At 40.6% G+C, this 17,086-nt stretch overlaps 2 protein-coding genes across 3 annotated transcripts in view; one reads left to right on the top strand and one right to left on the bottom strand.

Moving 5' to 3' along the window:
- The window catches only part of FGF2 (fibroblast growth factor 2), a 21,424-nt gene extending 11,956 nt beyond the window's left edge, over positions 1-9,468 (top strand). For both annotated transcript variants that reach the window (XM_071753882.1, XM_071753881.1), the window contains 2 exons: positions 2,065-2,168; positions 4,308-9,468. In XM_071753882.1, the coding sequence (XP_071609983.1) occupies positions 2,065-2,168; positions 4,308-4,493 (290 nt within the window). In that variant the 3' untranslated portion in view covers positions 4,494-9,468. The remainder of the gene's footprint in view (positions 1-2,064; positions 2,169-4,307) is intronic.
- NUDT6 (nudix hydrolase 6) lies at positions 4,992-17,086 on the bottom strand. Its single transcript, XM_071753935.1, has 5 exons — positions 16,984-17,086; positions 16,415-16,618; positions 11,754-11,809; positions 8,809-8,863; positions 4,992-5,380 (listed from the first exon to the last, which is right to left on the bottom strand). Exons 1-5 carry the CDS (start codon positions 17,084-17,086, stop codon positions 4,992-4,994), a joined length of 807 nt encoding a protein of 268 aa, XP_071610036.1.

Raw genomic sequence — 17,086 nt, 5'->3', positions numbered from 1 at the left:
TCAAAGATACACTTTTACAATATTTCCTCAGGTTTTTTTACTTGACATGAAATGAAATGTGTGTCTTGCATTTTCTTCTTATTCAGTAGAAAAAGGAAAGATGATAATACTTGAGTTTATTTTTAAGAGTTATAAAAATCTTAATAGCAGTAGTAAATTTAGTGAGTCCTTTTGAGTTGTCAGTACATAAAGGTCTTGTAGGTTGCAATTGGGATAGTTTTTTTTTTTTTGTTTCATAATTATATGATGGCTTAGCCTCAGTCCTTCAGATGTTTGCTCAGCATGCTGAGTTCTCTTGTCACAAAACCAGCAGGCACTGAGCAGAGCCTGGCACTGGTGTTCATCACAAACATAAGGGCTTGTTGTGAATGAGTAGAGAGACTGACTGCTCTGCTCTGCTCTGCTCCCTCCCACAGGACTGCCAGAATGACTGGGAAAAGGTGCCTTTTTGGGGCTCAGTTGTTAATTAACTGCTTCACAACAATCTGTGCTACATTTTTGGATTACAAGCTTCTTAAGTAGTTTTTTTTTTCCATAGATCTGCTTTTGAGCTGAAAAAAGTATTACAGGCAGATCCAGAAGGATGGCCCATGGTGGAACTATTGCTGTTGGCTCCCTAGGGGCTACAAATGGTACCCATCATCAGTGTCAGATGTCACATTGCTCTTACAACCCATTGCATCAAGCTGCATTGAGCAAAACCTGTAACTGTTGATTCTGGTGGTGACTGCACCAGTCAGGCTGTGTTGTACTGTAGTGTCTCCAGATCCACATAATGTTGTGGTAGAGTTACCTTATGTTAATAAAGCCAACAAATAATGCTGAAACCTGAAAATCTAAGAGGTTTCCTGGGTCTGTTTATTCACATGTTTTTTGAGTTGGAAAGTCCAGTGAAGCTGATTTTGCTTTGGGGGCTTTCAGTGTTGCATTGCAGGTTTAAGACAACATGAACTTTCCTTCCTTTTCCTCTTCTTCCCCCCCCCCCTGGAAAAATTGCACTTCCAACAGTGTTTAGATTGCTTTTGAGACACAAAAAGCTATGTAGAAGGTACCTGGTGGACTTCTCTATGGTATTTTGTGTAGTTTTTTGTGCTGTAGTATTACCCATCTTGTCTAGCTAATGGTCAAAAAACCTCAACTTGGAGGTAGCGTCACTGATACTCCTGTTAGGGTTGGGCTGAAATGCAGTGGAAATACAAGTTCCTGGCTCTGCTGTTGTACCCACTTTAAAGGCTTGATGAATTTCTTGTTCTGAATACAGTGACTGGAATAATCAGGGAAGAAAGAAGAAGAAAAATAGCAAACAGCTCTCATGGATTTAGGTGGAGGCCTCTTTTGGCTGAAAGCTTGAAACAAGCCTCGGGCAAAGGGGAAAACATCTGTGTCTTGAGTCTAAACTGCTGGATGTGATTTGTGGCTAGAAAAATCAGTTTGGACTCTGATAAATCACAGGGAGTAGCTAAAAGCTCTGTGATACAATGTTGCACCGTGTCTTGCCTCTTTGCTGTCCTCATCTGCTTCTGCACTTCTTTTTCGTTGTTATTCTAACCACCTGCTGGATGTCTGATGTAAACTCATTGATACTTTTCTGTTGGGAACCGATGGGACACTCAGTTTATGATATGGTTCTGAATAGTCTTAATCATAGTCTAGACTCAAGCTGCTCTGAAAATCCAGCTGGATAGAATTGCTTGCACTCAATGTCCAAGGCTGGTTTTTAGGCCTTAAGAAATCTTCATGAGAAAATTGCCATGAAACATTCCCAATTTCTGTGAGCAGTTGACCATACCTTCGTGGTCCTTCGTGGAATTTTATGGGTTTTTTTAATTGTTTTTGTGTGAAATGAAGATAAAGGAGGAATTTAGGCTTACTGTTGCCAGACTAGCAATAGCTGCTTACTTCGTAATGAGCATTTTGTTCGATGAAAAATGAGATCAGGAAGCTAGAGTTTGGAGATTTGCATCCTCTGCTGAAAGTTGAAGCTCAGGCTTTCTTGGGTTTAAAGTTTGTTCTGAAATAATCCCAATGGGTGTGAAAATTTACTTTTGTCTGTTTTGTTCACAGTCAAACTGCAACTGCAAGCAGAAGAAAGAGGAGTGGTGTCAATCAAAGGTGTCAGTGCAAATCGCTTCCTGGCCATGAAGGAGGACGGCAGGTTGCTGGCCCTGGTAAGCAGCACTTTTTCCATGTTCATCTCTAGATACCCATCTTGGTAGGTCCTCTCCTTACTCTGTATCGAGTAAGCTCTCCTGCAGCAGGATTTATTCATCTTCTCTGTGAGTGATTTATCTGGGAGAAGTAAACTCTGCACTAGTGCTGTCAGTTAATTAAACTATGAACTAGGAAGAGATGGAGATGTCTGCCCTCAGCTAGGAGCTGAAAAATTGAACTGGAATGGCCTGTTTGAGAGGAAAATCACAGTGACAAAATATAGAAGGAAATTATAAGAACAAATGAAAATTGAAATCTGTCCCTTCTCCCCAAGTATTTTCCTCTTTCACTTACTTTCACGTGAACTGATTGTAAAGACCCTTTCCAAGTAGAAAGTAAAGCCTATTGGTAAAAATGTTTACTTTTAATTAAGTTTCTGATAATAATCTGTATGTATTCTCATTTTCTTCTTTGTAAAGAGTTGAAGTTTTTTTGGTCATGTATACTTCCAAACTAGAAAACTGGCAAGAAGAAGATTTTTGAAAATGGGAGGATAAAATAAATAAGTTGTTAAATGTATAAACTAAACAAGTCTCTAATGAGAATTGTTTTAAACTCCATACACTTTATTGGTATCTGCTTAATTTTTAACCATGTTAAGTAACAGGTATTGGTGATAAAGTGATTTCCTAACCCCAGCTGAACTGCAGCTCATGAAGACTCGTGCTGAGGGCTCTGGCAATTATTCCTGATTCCTCTTAGTTCTGGCCAAGTGAAATGAGTCTGAACACACAGAACACTCCAGCAGTTCCACATGAGCTGTAGGACTCCCTGGTGTGCTCCTCAGCACTGTGCCCTCTGCCTCCAGAAGCCCGTGTTGTTTCTGCCTGTGTGGATACAGTCACACAACCTGTTTCAAGTTACAGCATTATTTACTTGGATATTGCGTGACAGCTCAGTTGAAGAAAATGCAGGGAGTAATCCACTGTGCTATTCTTGAATTAAGGATAATTGGGAATTTCCTGTGGTGCTGGTGTGGTGGCATTTGGCTTCCTGTTCAAATTGCCCTCCTTACCCTGAGGAATAGCGAATGGTGAAAATAAGGTGTTCAGCACCATTTGTGAAATTATAAACACCAGAGTGTGTTTATATTTGGGATTTCAAGCCTACTGTTGTGTGGTGGGTTTTGCTTGTAGCACGTGCTTCCCTTCAGACTATATGCAGCAGTTATATCAGCGTGGTTCTTAAAAGGTGATGTGCTTGAAAATGTCTGCCCTTCACTGAGAATTATTCTCACAGTCTGGTAAAGTTGGGTCACTTTGTGCTCTTCACTTGAATTTATAAAACATTTGGTTTGCTTTCTTTCTGGAAATGGGTATTATTGGAATCATGTTTACTGCAAACACTGCTTCCTGCAGCTCTTCATTTTTGCCATATCCAGGTGAAAACTCTCAACTCTAAGATTTTGTCCTTCACCTAACCTAATAAATAGTTATGAAATTATACAATAATTTTTGGCAGTACAAGCAATGCTTTTTCCATGAGGATTTCTGTAGGATGACTTCCAACAGCTTGTGGCCTGTTGTGCTTCTACTGTTTTCTGCCTATAAACACACTCACAAAACTGTTCCTAATAATTGCCAGCAGTCCTTTTTTCAGCATGAGTTGTGTTGTATTTCAGTGAGAGCTTCGGAAGAGCATATGCTGAAAATTTTTGGTGAAATGATCTCATCAGTGCACATGAATTTCTGTCTTCTGAAATATTTGTTTATTTCTTTTAAAGCATTCTGGATCTTTAATTTTTAAGCACCTATTTAATTCTCTAAGGCACTGGTCACTACTGCTTTCTCCTTTTTAACGTGAGTTTTGTTTCTTTTTTTATTCCTTTTCAGTGCTAAGGATCAACTTGCATAGTGTCCTTTTTTATAAATGTATCAGCATTTTCAAAAATACTTCTAATACTTTGTGTTAGACAGAAAATGAATCACAGTTAAAGACTCTGTTTTAACAGTGTCTCTCTTTAAACATCAGACATTTAGTGTGAATTTCTTAAAACCAAACATAAAGCTAACTGAAGTTCTTGATAAATCCCCTGAACCTGAGGAATTGATTTGTTGTGTTGGAGTCTCAGTAATCCTTTTCTTCTCCCCTTTTAGAAATGTGCAACAGAAGAATGTTTCTTCTTTGAGCGCCTGGAATCCAATAACTACAACACTTACCGATCACGGAAATACTCGGATTGGTATGTGGCACTGAAAAGAACTGGACAGTACAAACCTGGACCCAAAACTGGACCTGGACAGAAAGCTATCCTTTTCCTTCCCATGTCTGCTAAAAGCTGATTTCCACGGTGGATTCCAGGAACATCTGCACTGCACTAGAGGAGGTCGTTTCCTAAGCCTCTCTGAAGTAGAAAAAAATGGAAGCAACTATTTGCTAACATTAACTGCTTCTGCAGATACCAGATTAAAACATGAATTTGGTACTCTCTTTATGTTGCTCTTCAAACCTTTTGTTCCAGTGCATGTGGAAGTAAAATTACTTGGAAAATGTATTTTCAAGATCAGCAACACTTTTGTTTTCTGCTAGATATCTATGTAGAGCTATTTTATTTACATTATGTTTGCTTTACAGAGTAAAGGAAAACAAATCTGATGCACACTTAGAGCAATATTTACCTTTAAAATAATTTATATCTCTACAGCTTCTTAGAGAATAGAAGATATAATTACTTTCTAATAATTACCTTAAAAGTTCATGTATACTTTTAATATCATCTAAATAACACTACAATAATAATTCTAAATTATTAATATAAGAAAATGTGAAATATATTGGTATCATGTAATGTTTTGATAGGACTCCGGCAGCTCCCTGTGGTACAGTTTGTAGAACAGGCCTGTGTAGACAGCTGGGAACTCTCTCATGGTTATATCAATCTTATCAAACCCCTCCTGGTATCCATAAAGTAAGAGTTTTGCTACATTGCTGGTGATGGGAGTAGTGTCTTTTGTCCTAGCAAGCTCATCCAGGCCCATCCATTCGCACCTCAGGCACTCCTGCTGGCAGAAGTTGATGTTGAAGGAGGAAGGCTCCAAGCGACAGATAATGTACATGTCTGACTTCCCAAAGGCTCCCGGGTGTTGGTGTTGCTGCCTGATGCTTAGGATGGACTTGAACTCTGACTTGATGCCAGTCTCTTCAAAAACCTCTCTAACTGCTGTGTCTCCTGCATGAGAAGAGCAATACAAATCAGAATAGTTTAACACTCTTTAGACCTTTTGATCACAGAAGATTTCTAACTTGAAGCATCCTCTGTTCTGCTTCTCTCTGTTTTGACACAAGGACAAGCTAGTTTTTTGGTCCCTGAACATAACTAATTGCTACGTCTTTCTTGTGTATATTCTACAAAATGATGGAAGTAAGAAACTCAGTAATATTGCACAGGGTCTGGTTTTGAAATGGATGTTCTGATGGTCACTGGCTCCACTGATCTCTTAAGACAGTGTTGCATCCTCTTTTCAGTCCTCTTTTGACTCTTATCCCTGTCCCTCTTTGTGCCTCTACAGTTGTGGGTTCAGACCCTGTGCAGCTGAATACCTGTATGTGTCATAGGATCAAATCTCTGAGTTTCCCTGCACTCTGCCACAAGTGTAACAAAATGGGTAAAATTACTGTTTGCAGAAAGTCCTTTCCCAAGTGTATTTTATGTGTAGTCACGATAGAAATACACCATGACACCAGCATAGCATGCAGCCTGTTGCTGCAGAAAACATGCTGCATCCTGTGCAGGTGTACGTTTTGTGTACACTGACCAGTGACATGAGTGGTAACATTCCCTGTTACAAAAGTAGCCCCAAGTTGAAGGGCTGAGAGGGTCTGTGCACTGCGCCTGCAGCCAGAGAATTGCCCACCTGTCCAGTGCTCTTCAAAAGAGGAGGTTTTTCACTTGAACAGTACCTTAAATGAAGAGCCTAAATAAGACTTTTGAGAGTCCGCTTTGTTTCCCCAGATTCTGCATTTCCAGTTTAGACAAATCCTACCTGCCAGGGGTAGCTGCTGGCAGGTAAAATACCAGCTCCTTCCCTATCTGTGTGAACTCAAAGTCGTGTCTTGTTTGAGTGGTAAATGCTCCTTATAGCTGGTTTTCAGTGTTGCCTGCTTCACCTAGCTCTTCTTCAGTAAAAATGTGTTGGATTACTCCCAAATGCCACACGTGTCTTACAAGGCCTTGCAGAGATTTATTTGCCTTCCTATGGAAGTTTGCATCTTGAAGTGTCAGGTGAACAACAGACATTTTAGGGGTAGTTTTAAATACTGGAGATACCATTTCAGGACACAGAGTGGCTCGTGATGTAAAACCAAAATGATTTATCCAGCAGAGGCCCAACAGCCCTGGTTCTGCACCCACTGCTGCCTCAGTCTCCATCTTGCAATGGAATGAGCTGGGTAAAGTTCACACCAAGCATGAAGAGGCCTTTGTGGGACTGGAGACCTGTTGGTACGTGGTGCCTGCAGAACATGGATGTTTCTGACTTTCTTGCAGGATTAATTTGTTAAAAGGCTGCTGCATGTGGGGAAGAAGTACATGGGGATGAAGCTCATTTACCATTACTGAGTCCTGGGGAAGCTATTTCATTGTGCCTGAGAGGCCTCTGTGATCCTCTGGTTTGGAATAGTGGTTGTGAAACAGGCTCCCTGTGGCAAGTGGTTTCATTATTAGGCAAGGAACTGTATAACAAAAAAGTAGTCAAGCAGCTGAGATGACAAGGAATGCTGGGGCAGGTTATGGTAAGAAAAATGAAGTAATAAGGGATTTCATTTAAGCTTGGAGCATTGCTTTTAGATAAAGTGCACTTTTCTGTTTCCCTTTTAATTTAAATGTGTGTTTATGTATACATAAATATATAATGAGTTAAACTAGCAGAAATGCTAGGGCTTGAGTTTCAGGAACATTAAAATACAAAAATACGTGCACTTTGCTTAATTTGCATTATGAACTATTCACATTACTTGTGAAATTCAGTTTGTACTCATTAAAAGTAGGCAGCCATACATCTTGTCCCTTCATGTAACCACAGAACCTTCAAGCATTATAACTGCAATTTGAGTTGAAATTTAGTCCCTTGAATGACTGTGAGTTTATCGGGTTTGATGTAAGGATTAAAAAAAAAATTAAATTAAGCTTTATTATATTTTATGCTTCACTAATTTATGTTTTCTTGAATATTAAGATGTGATTCAGAGAATCATAACTTTTATTCCTATGTAGTTCAGTAGTGGCAGGAATGGAGCTCCTTGATTCCTCCCACGTGTTTCTCAATACCAATACCCAGGCTCTATCCATAACCTCACCTGTTATTGAGTGATGGACACTCCCTTACTCAGTTTTCCTCTCGGGAAGCTGTTCCAAGTGCTGGTTATTTTTTTCCCACAGTACAAAAATCCCTCTTGCATCTCCTAGGAGTGAAAGGGAGCCTTGCCAGATGAAAAACACTGTGTTTGGGATTCTTCCCAAAACATGAATCCATTTCACTGTTAAATGTGTTTGTATTGTGAAGCAAGTAATTTTGATTCCTGTCACCATGTTGATAAAAAATACTTAAAATGTGATTCATGAGTTATAAAAACTACAACTCTGCCATATCTTGCTAACTAGAAACTTTCTCCCTATGTTGGAATAATGAACTGGAATGCAAGCTCCCCACAGGCTGTAGGAAGACTGCTAACAAGAGTATGAAACAGTCAGGAAACCTGACCTGGATGTAGCATTGTTCTGGGCAGCACTTTTGGTTACTGTAAGAATGTATTTGTATCTGAATACTGATACGTGGCTAAAATAATGTGTGCAAACGGAACTTCTGAAAACAAGACCCACTCAGTAACTGCAGTCAGACTGCACAATTAGCCAGTCTGTAAATTGTGACTTTAAGGGGTGAGATACAGGAGACAAAGCACAATTTTCTATCTCTTCGTAAACATTTTTGTTCCTTGACCTCTAAATGTGCTGTGCAGAAATGTCAAATCTCCTCAAACCTGCACTGGTTTTTAATATTGAAGTGCTTTGTGCCTCTGGGTGAAAGTAGCTGCCCACATGACTTGGGCACCACAGCTAATGCTGGCCCTGTGCCAAAGAGCTCTTGGTCTGAGCAAATCAAGTGAACAAGGGTGGAAGGAAGCAAGTGGAGTTATTTTTGTTTTGCACATAAAAATGAAGAGTTGGAAATTCTTGCTCAATACATCACTGAGTTCTCTGCCCTGTATTCCAGTAAGAGCTGAGAGCTGGCTGTTTCAGTTTTATTTGGGTTATACACTGATTACCTTAATCCTCTGCACTTTTGGCTCCTATTACAGCATATCCAACAAGCCTACAAAAAATAATCTGGCTGAGGGCACTCCTTTAAAAGAAATTGTGGAAAAGGGTAACTGTTACAAATACAAAGCTGCTCTGCCATGAACATAATATTACCCTGATGCCATTAAGGTTGTGGGATCATGTAATTTACCACGTAACATAGGGTTCTGTGATAATGTATCTATTCACCATTAATTTCAAGAACTGATTAGTCATGGGAGTGATGTGGGTCACGATGCATTTCAGCTCTGTTAATGTCTTCATAATTCTGTGGATGTCTGACCTGCCACCCTAGGACTTACCAATGTCCTCGCCTGGATTAGCCAGACCTCCTGGAAATTTCCATGCATTTAGAGTCTGTATTGGAGGGAAAAAGTATTAATGAAGTATGCAGCTGCTGCTGGTCTCTCTAATATGGAGGAGACAATTAACATATGACATTTCTTTTGTTGCATTATTGTAATTAATTTTACAAACATCAGTAAGTCTTTAAGTAGGAATTTGTTTGTTCTTGCTAATGTGATGATCAGAAACACTTGCAGTCTGTATGAGATAGTGGAACAAAACATCTACTGATTGAAAACACAAACTGTCTAACAGTCATTAGACAACTTTGCTGCTAGATAACTAGATAGTAGTTGAATATTTTAAAAGCTGCTATAGACTATGTAATCTTATATTTAATCACTAATATATTCCACCTCCATGGTTTTTGCTTTTAAAAAAATGTACGTGTATGTGTGTATATATATATACATATATATATATATTTAATCCTATTACCAGGTTTTATGATTGTAGAAACAGTTCTATACTGCACTGGCTTTAAGATGAATTTGTGTGTCTGTAGTAACAGTTTATTGTAACCTGTCATTTGTTTGCATGGAGCAGAAGAACTGAGTGTGATTTATATATAGAAGCATTTATTGAATTTCAATAAAGTTCAGTACTTAAAAACAGAACATGAAGTGTAGTCTTAGTGCTGTTTTTGATAGAGGTAGAGGAATCCCAGTTCCTACACCTCTTGCAAATGCATAAAGATTTGTAGGCTTTACCTTTACATCTATGTACTATTAATTTTATTTCATTCCTTATTAACAGTTTAAGTAGGAAAAAGTTAACCTTCAATTAGAAGTTAACGCAATAAAGAAGGTTCACACTGGAAGAAAAAGAAGTTTTTCTAGTACATGCAGCTTAGAGGGGGAAGTTGTGTGCTTTCCAGTGATTTGAAATCTCACCAACTACACTGGAAAATGTTTTTTTCTGGGCATGCTTCAAGGGCTTGGAGAGGAATTTAAAGTAATCCATTAAAAATAGCGCAGATGGAAAATACATATATGTGTCTATTGGCTTTCAGATTTGCTTCTGGTTCCTGGAAATCTTTTCCCTGTGTGCTGTGGAATTGTCCTTTCATCATTAAACCCAAACAGCTCTTAGAATTCTACTATCTATTTAAAGGGTGGGGTTTTTTAAGCTTTTAGGACAAAATTTGCATTAAAAGTCACCATGTTCATCTTATGAGGAAAGAGAAAGGAGGGGAGTGGTGGAACTGGAAGTGGGGAAGCAGACCCTGAGGCAATTTGCTTGCACTGTTTGCTTGCTGTGTAACAAATCCATGAATATTCATATACTTCAGCTTTATACTTAATCTTGTCCACTCAGTAAAAAGTTTGACTTTCTTGTAAAGAGGGGAGTAAGAAATGGTGACTTTTTTTCCTCTGCCTTGACATTGTGCTAGGTGTCAGCTGAGTTCTGGAACGGGAAGCTGAAATAGTTGCTGGAATAGATCCATTCCCCTTTCCAGAAGGAGCTGGAGGCAAGAGTGGTGCTTTGCCTGTGAGTATGGAGTGGGACCCAGCACCTGAACAGAGCACTGGATGTCTCACTGTCAAACAGGTAAGAAAGATCTGTGCTTAAAAAGGCTGTGGGTGACCTTTAACAAAACCCCAGCACTAAGAAGTTAAACCTTAAGCCTCCTGGGCTTAGGAAACTACTGTTTCCTTCTGAATAAGCAGAATGTACAATTTCTGGTTTCACTCTGAGACCTCCTTAAGAGACTTACTAAAAAGCAAGCATGCAGTTTTACAATATCTGTGTGCACAAAAGGAAAAATAAAGGTAATGTTTTGAAAGTCTACAATGTGCTACTCTGTTCCTGGAAACTCATTAGAACTGGAACCACTTTTGGACCCTGTAGCTTGCACACTGGATTTATGCTTTAATTAGTAATTACTGTAAAGTTTAGTAGTTAATGTAAGCATAAAGGTCCTGCTATAGAGTTCTTTGCAGTAAGCAAAACCACAAAATCAGTAGTGGATGTTTCTCTTCTTCTGGAGTTACTGAGCCTGCCTGAGAAACCCCCTTTCACTGAAATTCAGGTACTGTGCTGTAGTTAATTAACTTCAGGGATGCTTTGGGTCATGAGAAGTCATTCAAGAAAGACAGAAAATACAGCCAGTGAGATTCAGTTTTAACTATATGAAATTAAGATGATGCATTCAAGTATACTTCAGTTGGTGCATGCAAGTTTTGATTGTTTCCACATGGAAATTACAGTGAATCTCAGTGTACCAGACTCCGTAATTTTTAAGCAGAGTTGCACAGACAACTGGTAGTGAGGTTTCTGCCCTTCCTGTATTAAAACCTAGGTTACCCTGGCAGAAGCTGAAGACCTGACCAGGGGGGGATGGTTGGTCACCTCAAGCCACATCACACGACCAGCACCACCACACGCTCTGGTTTGGTGTTCTCAGGAGCCAGGCTAAGGACTTCAGTCTGTGAGAAGTTAATGATCTTTACACCTGCTGTACAAAGGTGGTCCCCAGGTCATGGCCAACCACTATTGCTTATTTAAAGCCACAGATATGTCTGGAATTTTTGAAGCCAAACAAAATCAGTATTCTCCCAAAATCTACTTTGAGCCATTGGGCTTTTCCAGAGGTCTGCACAGATCCAAACAAAGCTCTTCTCCAGTTATAGGAGAAAACAGAACACTCAAAGCAGAAAGGATAATTAGTCCTGCTGATTCAGTTATCAGATTACGATTAACAACAAAGCTGCTGATTTTCAAAGTCCTTTTTTAGTATTTTTTTTTCAAATGCATTTATTTGTTGATAGATGTGTCCTGAGACACCCGTAAGTTAACTATTGCAATTCTGGGCTGTAACAAAAAAAGGCCTTTTGTTTATACTACAGAGTAGGTTTATTTACATGAACTTCTCTCTTTTATAACCCCATAACAAACTTACCCTATTTCTGTCTTGTACGACCAACACCTTCCCAGTGCTTTCATCTAGAACAGCACCTAGTGGAGGGGCAACATTGAGAATGACTCAAGTGTGAGACAAATACATTCAGTCTTAACAACCTTAATTTAACATCTTGCAGTAGAACATGACAACCCCCTAATGAGACTCAGTTTACAGCAAAATTTGTCTGGACAAACCAGAGAGAGTGGTCTGTTGGTGGAAAACTGGTATATAACAAAAAATGAAAAAAAGGTTAAGTATCCTTAATAAAAATTCAAAGCTAGCTGCAGCCCAATAAGTACTTCCCACACTGAACTTCTGGAATAGAGATGAAAGGAAAATAGTAATTTGCTTGTTTTAGTATTACTAGAAGTGAAGAAGGCAGGATCAAGACATCTTCCAAATAATCTAGAAAAGCTGCTTGCTTCAGCAGGGATGTGCCCGTGACCTCGCTCAAATAACAGATGTTTTTCCAGTGTCTCTGGATGGGCAAGAGCCCTTCTCCAGTGAAAGTCATGGCAAAACTCCAGCCTGAGTGTTTCTGGGTTAATCACACACTCAGTTGGCTGATACACTGTTCAGCTGCTTAACTATAAATTTGTATTGTACTCATATTGTACTACCCAGCTAATAACTCATGGTAGGAACTGCACAGCAATCTGAGTCAATTTGTTAGTCAGAAAGCATTGCTTCCAAGTCGAAAAGTGACCCTTTCACTTGATTCATAAATCCTCATATATTTTTTTTTTACTGAAATTTCAGCTTTTCCTTGTGTCCTCATGCTCAGCCCATGACTTTCTCTCACACATTACAACTTTTCCTACTTTTTAAACCTCGAGTGCTTTCACGCTTAATCATCATGTCCCACTCACTGGTCATACTTCCAAAATGTCTTTGTTTTATAGAAGATTTTTCTCAGACTTTAAAGTGTGCTGTGGTGAGCAGAATGAGTACAGTGATGCAGCTTTCTAGGCTCTTTTCCACATCAGTTGTGCATGGGTTTCAAATCAGTAGGTAATGATTAAAAACATGCTTATATCATTTTACAGCAGGAAGAAGAGGATATGGGCAGCTCTGTGATGATACACACATCTAAAATGCTATGGGGAAGTATTTACACAGAAGGGAATTAAGGAATGAGTGGCCAGCTCAAAACTGGCTCTGGTTTTTAACAATACATGGCAGATTTCTGTGTAGGAGGAATATTTAAAACATGAAGTACCAGTCCTCCTTCAAGTTATATCAAAGGACGTGCTTTAAGAGGGTAGTCACAGCTCTACCTCCCCAAGGCTCCTGACTCTATGATTTCATTCCTCCTGTAAATATAATTTAACAGGGTCCAGTACTCTACTGAGTAAATGAGGGCACAAAAGGAAAGCAGGAGCAACTTTGTATGATGTGATTACAGGGATTATTTTCTAGAAAAAACATTAATCAGCTAAATGGTTTACTACAGAGGACTTCTTAAGATAGAAAACTGAAGTTTGAATTAGACAGAAAGAACATTTTCTCTCCTCTGTTCCTCAGAAATCGGTGCCTGTGAATGTGATTTTTAGCAGTGAAATTCTCTGTGAGATGTCCAGAATCTCTGTTAGGTGATACCAAAATGCAAAAGAAGAAGAAACAAGAAACACTAATGGGACTTTGCTGTCTGATCTGATTTTCCCAAGTGTAACTCAGGAGTGCCTCTGCTGAAGCTTGCTGGGTCACACTTGGTATCAATGAGGCCAGAGCTTGGCTGCAGGTCTCAACTGTGGTTTTAGAAACTCTGCCTCTGTGTTACTTGGAGCTGCAAATCATCCAAGGCCAGAGTGACTCTCTGGAAAGGTTTACCTCCTAACACAACCAAGTAATGGCTATTACATCACTGCTTTGTTTTGACTGTTCTCTTTTGGGAAACAGGTAACAAAATTATTTTTAAAAAATAAAACTAATTGGTCAACTCCAGACAATGAGTAATGGAGGGGAAAAATATCTTCATTCTACCTGTTTTACTTATGACTGATGTGAACACATTATGAAAACAAGTTCAGAGTTAAAAGGCACTTGTCACACGTGCAATGAGTGCACATGACTGCTTGCACTGTAAACATCAGCAGACAGGAATAGGTATTAGTGTGCAAAACAGCCTGGGAACTGCTTTAAAATCAATTCTGGTTCTTTGGGCCATCATAACCTCTGTAATGTCATCTTCCTTTGCAGTCTGACATCTATGCAGCTCCTCACTTTACTCACTGCCTTAACTAACAGGACTGACCAAGGCTGATGAGTGTGCAGAGACCCTTCTCTCTCTTCAACTCCAGTGACTTTGCTCCAACAACAAGATGAAGGCAGGCAGCAGTGAGTAACAGCCATCTTGTAAAGCTTACACTACATGTGAGGGAGAATTACTTTTACTTTTCCTCCCTTCCTCAACCTGTCTTCCCACACCAGTGTTACGTGGCATATTTACAAACATGCCACTTTCTGAATGGCAAACCACTTCCTTCCAGGAGGTGGAGAATTTTGGCAATTTGCTTTTCAAAAACTTGTTAATCATTTCATAGACCAAAAGCTTTTCTGTACATATTGGGAAAACCCTGCTGCCTACAAACAGATGCAGTAAGTTACTTGGAAAACACATCACATATTCCACTGTTTCCAAACAATGATGGCCAAACCCAATGAGTAACGTTGGCTCCTCTCTGCTTGGCAACTCTGATCCAGTCTGGCAAAATATGACCTGACCTTGCTTATTCACACCTTTGTCATCACTTGGCTGGATGGTGCTGAGGCACTACCCCTGGCTGAGCCCTGGTCACTGTGTGGGAACCTCCAGACAGGATGGAACCAGCTGCTGGTCAGTCTGGCAATGCAGGCTCCCCACCTGCTGCCTGCTCCCCATGCTGCCTTCCTGCTGGTGAGCAAACCACACTCAGCACCCCCACTTTTCACTTGCAGGATGCTCAAGGGGCTTTGTCCTCTCTTTAACTGATTGGCCACAGTTTTGAGATGAAGACTCTCATCAGATTTGCCTCTCTTTACTGCAGAAACTGTCTAGAATACAGAGCGGGGTATTTTGTGTAGGAAATAAAAAAACCACCTCTTGGTTTGGCTCATACACACAATATAAAGGCACATATTTAATTAATTAATGCAATAAAAATAATTAAAAATAGACTAGAGCCCTTCCACTACTCAAGCTCTCCCTCCTGAAGTAGAAAGATAATGGAACAGAAATATGCTGAGCAGAATCCACACTGTTTAGTGTATTCCTGGAATGACTGAGATCCACTGAAAAATCTATATACCTGTTATTTATGGAACTTTTTATTTCCTTAAAATGTTTTGCTGCTTGCAGAGTGCAAAGTGTTTATCTCAAAGAATAACAGCAAATTATTCTTTGAAAGTTCATTTTTTGCATTTTCAAACCTTCGCTCGAGTGTTTCAAAGTTAGGATTTTTCTTGTATTACGTCCTTCCTGATAACCATCAGGGTCACAGAACATCTATTACATTCTTTCAAATAGCACTTCAGAAAAATCCCCTTTCAGTTAGCCATGTTTCCTCACACATCCAAGTTATAAACATAGAGTGACACAGTGCTTCTAGGAGAATGCATTATCTTATTCGAGGTTAATGCCACATATTTTCAGGGTGAGGGTTTCATACCTCAGGAAAACATGCTCTAACATGTCCATTGAAAAAATCCCGGCCTATCTTCAGTCTCTACTCTGCCCTCTGCTGGTATTTGTAGCTGAAACCCCCTCCTGCATGTAGCAGTAGCACTGTTTTGTTAATCAAAGGCTGTATTTTTCCAAAATTTACTTTCACCTGACCTGCTGAGACATAAAATAATCCACCTCTTGAGAGTCTTTCCTAACTTGATTTTTCAAATTACTATTTATAGGTCTTAACACCACTTGGTGAAGAATTAACATCCCTGCCAGCCAAGGACAAACCACTCAAGCTGGTAATGGAAGAAGTGTCTGCCTAAGTGCTGAGATTACATCTCCTTCACCAGTACATCAAGGTACTGCTCCAGATTACAGAGTGATGGGACAGGTAACTGTGTATCTGTGGAAGACCACTGAGAGAAAACACAAAACTATTCTGGTGAAGCTGAGTTCATGTGAACTGTGGGAGGTCTAGATGGGTAAGAGTATGGTGTCCAAATGTTTGTTTGTTTGTAAAGGTATTTGTGAGATAAATTTTAATTCAGGACCATGTTTTCTCCTTGAGCTGTTTACAATTTTCCCAAACTGGAATTGTTTTGAGAAACCACTTTATTGGCCTGTTTTTAGCCACACGGTTGCACTGGCACATTCATAAGCAATGTTTCACTTTTTAGTTACCCGAATGCAGCTCCCCATGCACTGGCTGTGCAGAGAACACGATGGGAAGTTCAGCAGTGTGTGTGGGGTGCGTGCGTGTGGGGTGCGTGCGTGTGGGGTGCGTGTGCGTGCCCCATTATAACGCAGCTTCCCCCCAGGAGGGTCCCGGTGCTCCCCTCACTGCTGGGTGTGGCCTCTTGTGAGGGCTTTGGGGGCAAGAGAAATACTGAATTCGTCTGACAGGCAGGAAAAAGTGATGTGGTGCTTTTTTTTTTTTTTCTTTTTTTTTTTTCTTTTTTTCCTGAAAACGTTAGGAGATGACAAAGTTCCAAAGGCTTTTGTGACTAACCTGCAACCCCCAGCTGGTGGGTGGCGTAGCCTGGTAGCCTGCTGGGTCCTTCTCCCAGCCACAGCGTCAAGGTGGACGAGCCCTGCTCAGCATGGTGGAAAGCAAAGCCTTGAGAAGCGGCAGCCGCCGCCAAGCTGCTGCGGAGGATGGGCAGGTGGATCCAGGCAGCCGTGCGGCCCTCCCGCCGCCACCGCCTCACGGCGCCTGCAGAGCGGGAACAGGAGCTGAGGGGCTGCTGCCACCTCAGGCACCGCCGGGTTTCCAGCCCTGCCACACATCGCACGTGGATTCACCACAGAATGGTTGGAGTTGGAAGGGGCCTCAAAGCTCATCCAGTGCCACCCCTGCCATGGGCAGGGACACCTCTCACAGCCCAGGTTGCTCCCAGCCCCATCCAAGCTCACCGGGGACACTGCCAGGCACGCGGCAGCCACAGCTTCTCTAGGAAACCTGGGCCAGGGGCTCAGCGCCCTCACAGCAAAGAATTTCTTCCTAATATCTAATCTAAATCTACACTCTTTCATCTTAAAACTGTCCCCCTTCGTTCCATCACTACATCCCTCCCCAGCCTTCCTGTAGCCTCTTCAGGGTCTGAGGTTCCCCTGGAGCCTCCTCTTTTCCAGATGGAACAACCCCAGCACTCTCAGCCTGTAGCTCCGGCCCTCCCGCCAT

The sequence above is a fragment of the Heliangelus exortis genome, chromosome 10 (genome assembly GCF_036169615.1).
Source record: "Heliangelus exortis chromosome 10, bHelExo1.hap1, whole genome shotgun sequence".
NCBI classification, from domain to species: Eukaryota; Metazoa; Chordata; class Aves; order Apodiformes; family Trochilidae; genus Heliangelus; species Heliangelus exortis.
Note: the sequence above shows the minus strand (reverse complement) of the source record. Positions and strands in the feature narration are given on the sequence as shown.

Bases quoted from the DNA above. Each gene is read 5' to 3' on its own strand.
- NUDT6 (XM_071753935.1), bottom strand. From the start codon at position 17,086: ATGGCGGGAGGGCCGGAGCTACAGGCTGAGAGTGCTGGGGTTGTTCCA. The intron at 16,619-16,983 runs GCTGGGGAGGGA...CCCGCTCTGCAG, and splicing joins CCTGAAGAGGCTACAGGAAG to GCGCCGTGAGGCGGTGGCGG. The intron at 11,810-16,414 runs GTTAGTCACAAA...CCCCTCCACTAG, and splicing joins CCACCAGCTGGGGGTTGCAG to GTGCTGTTCTAGATGAAAGC.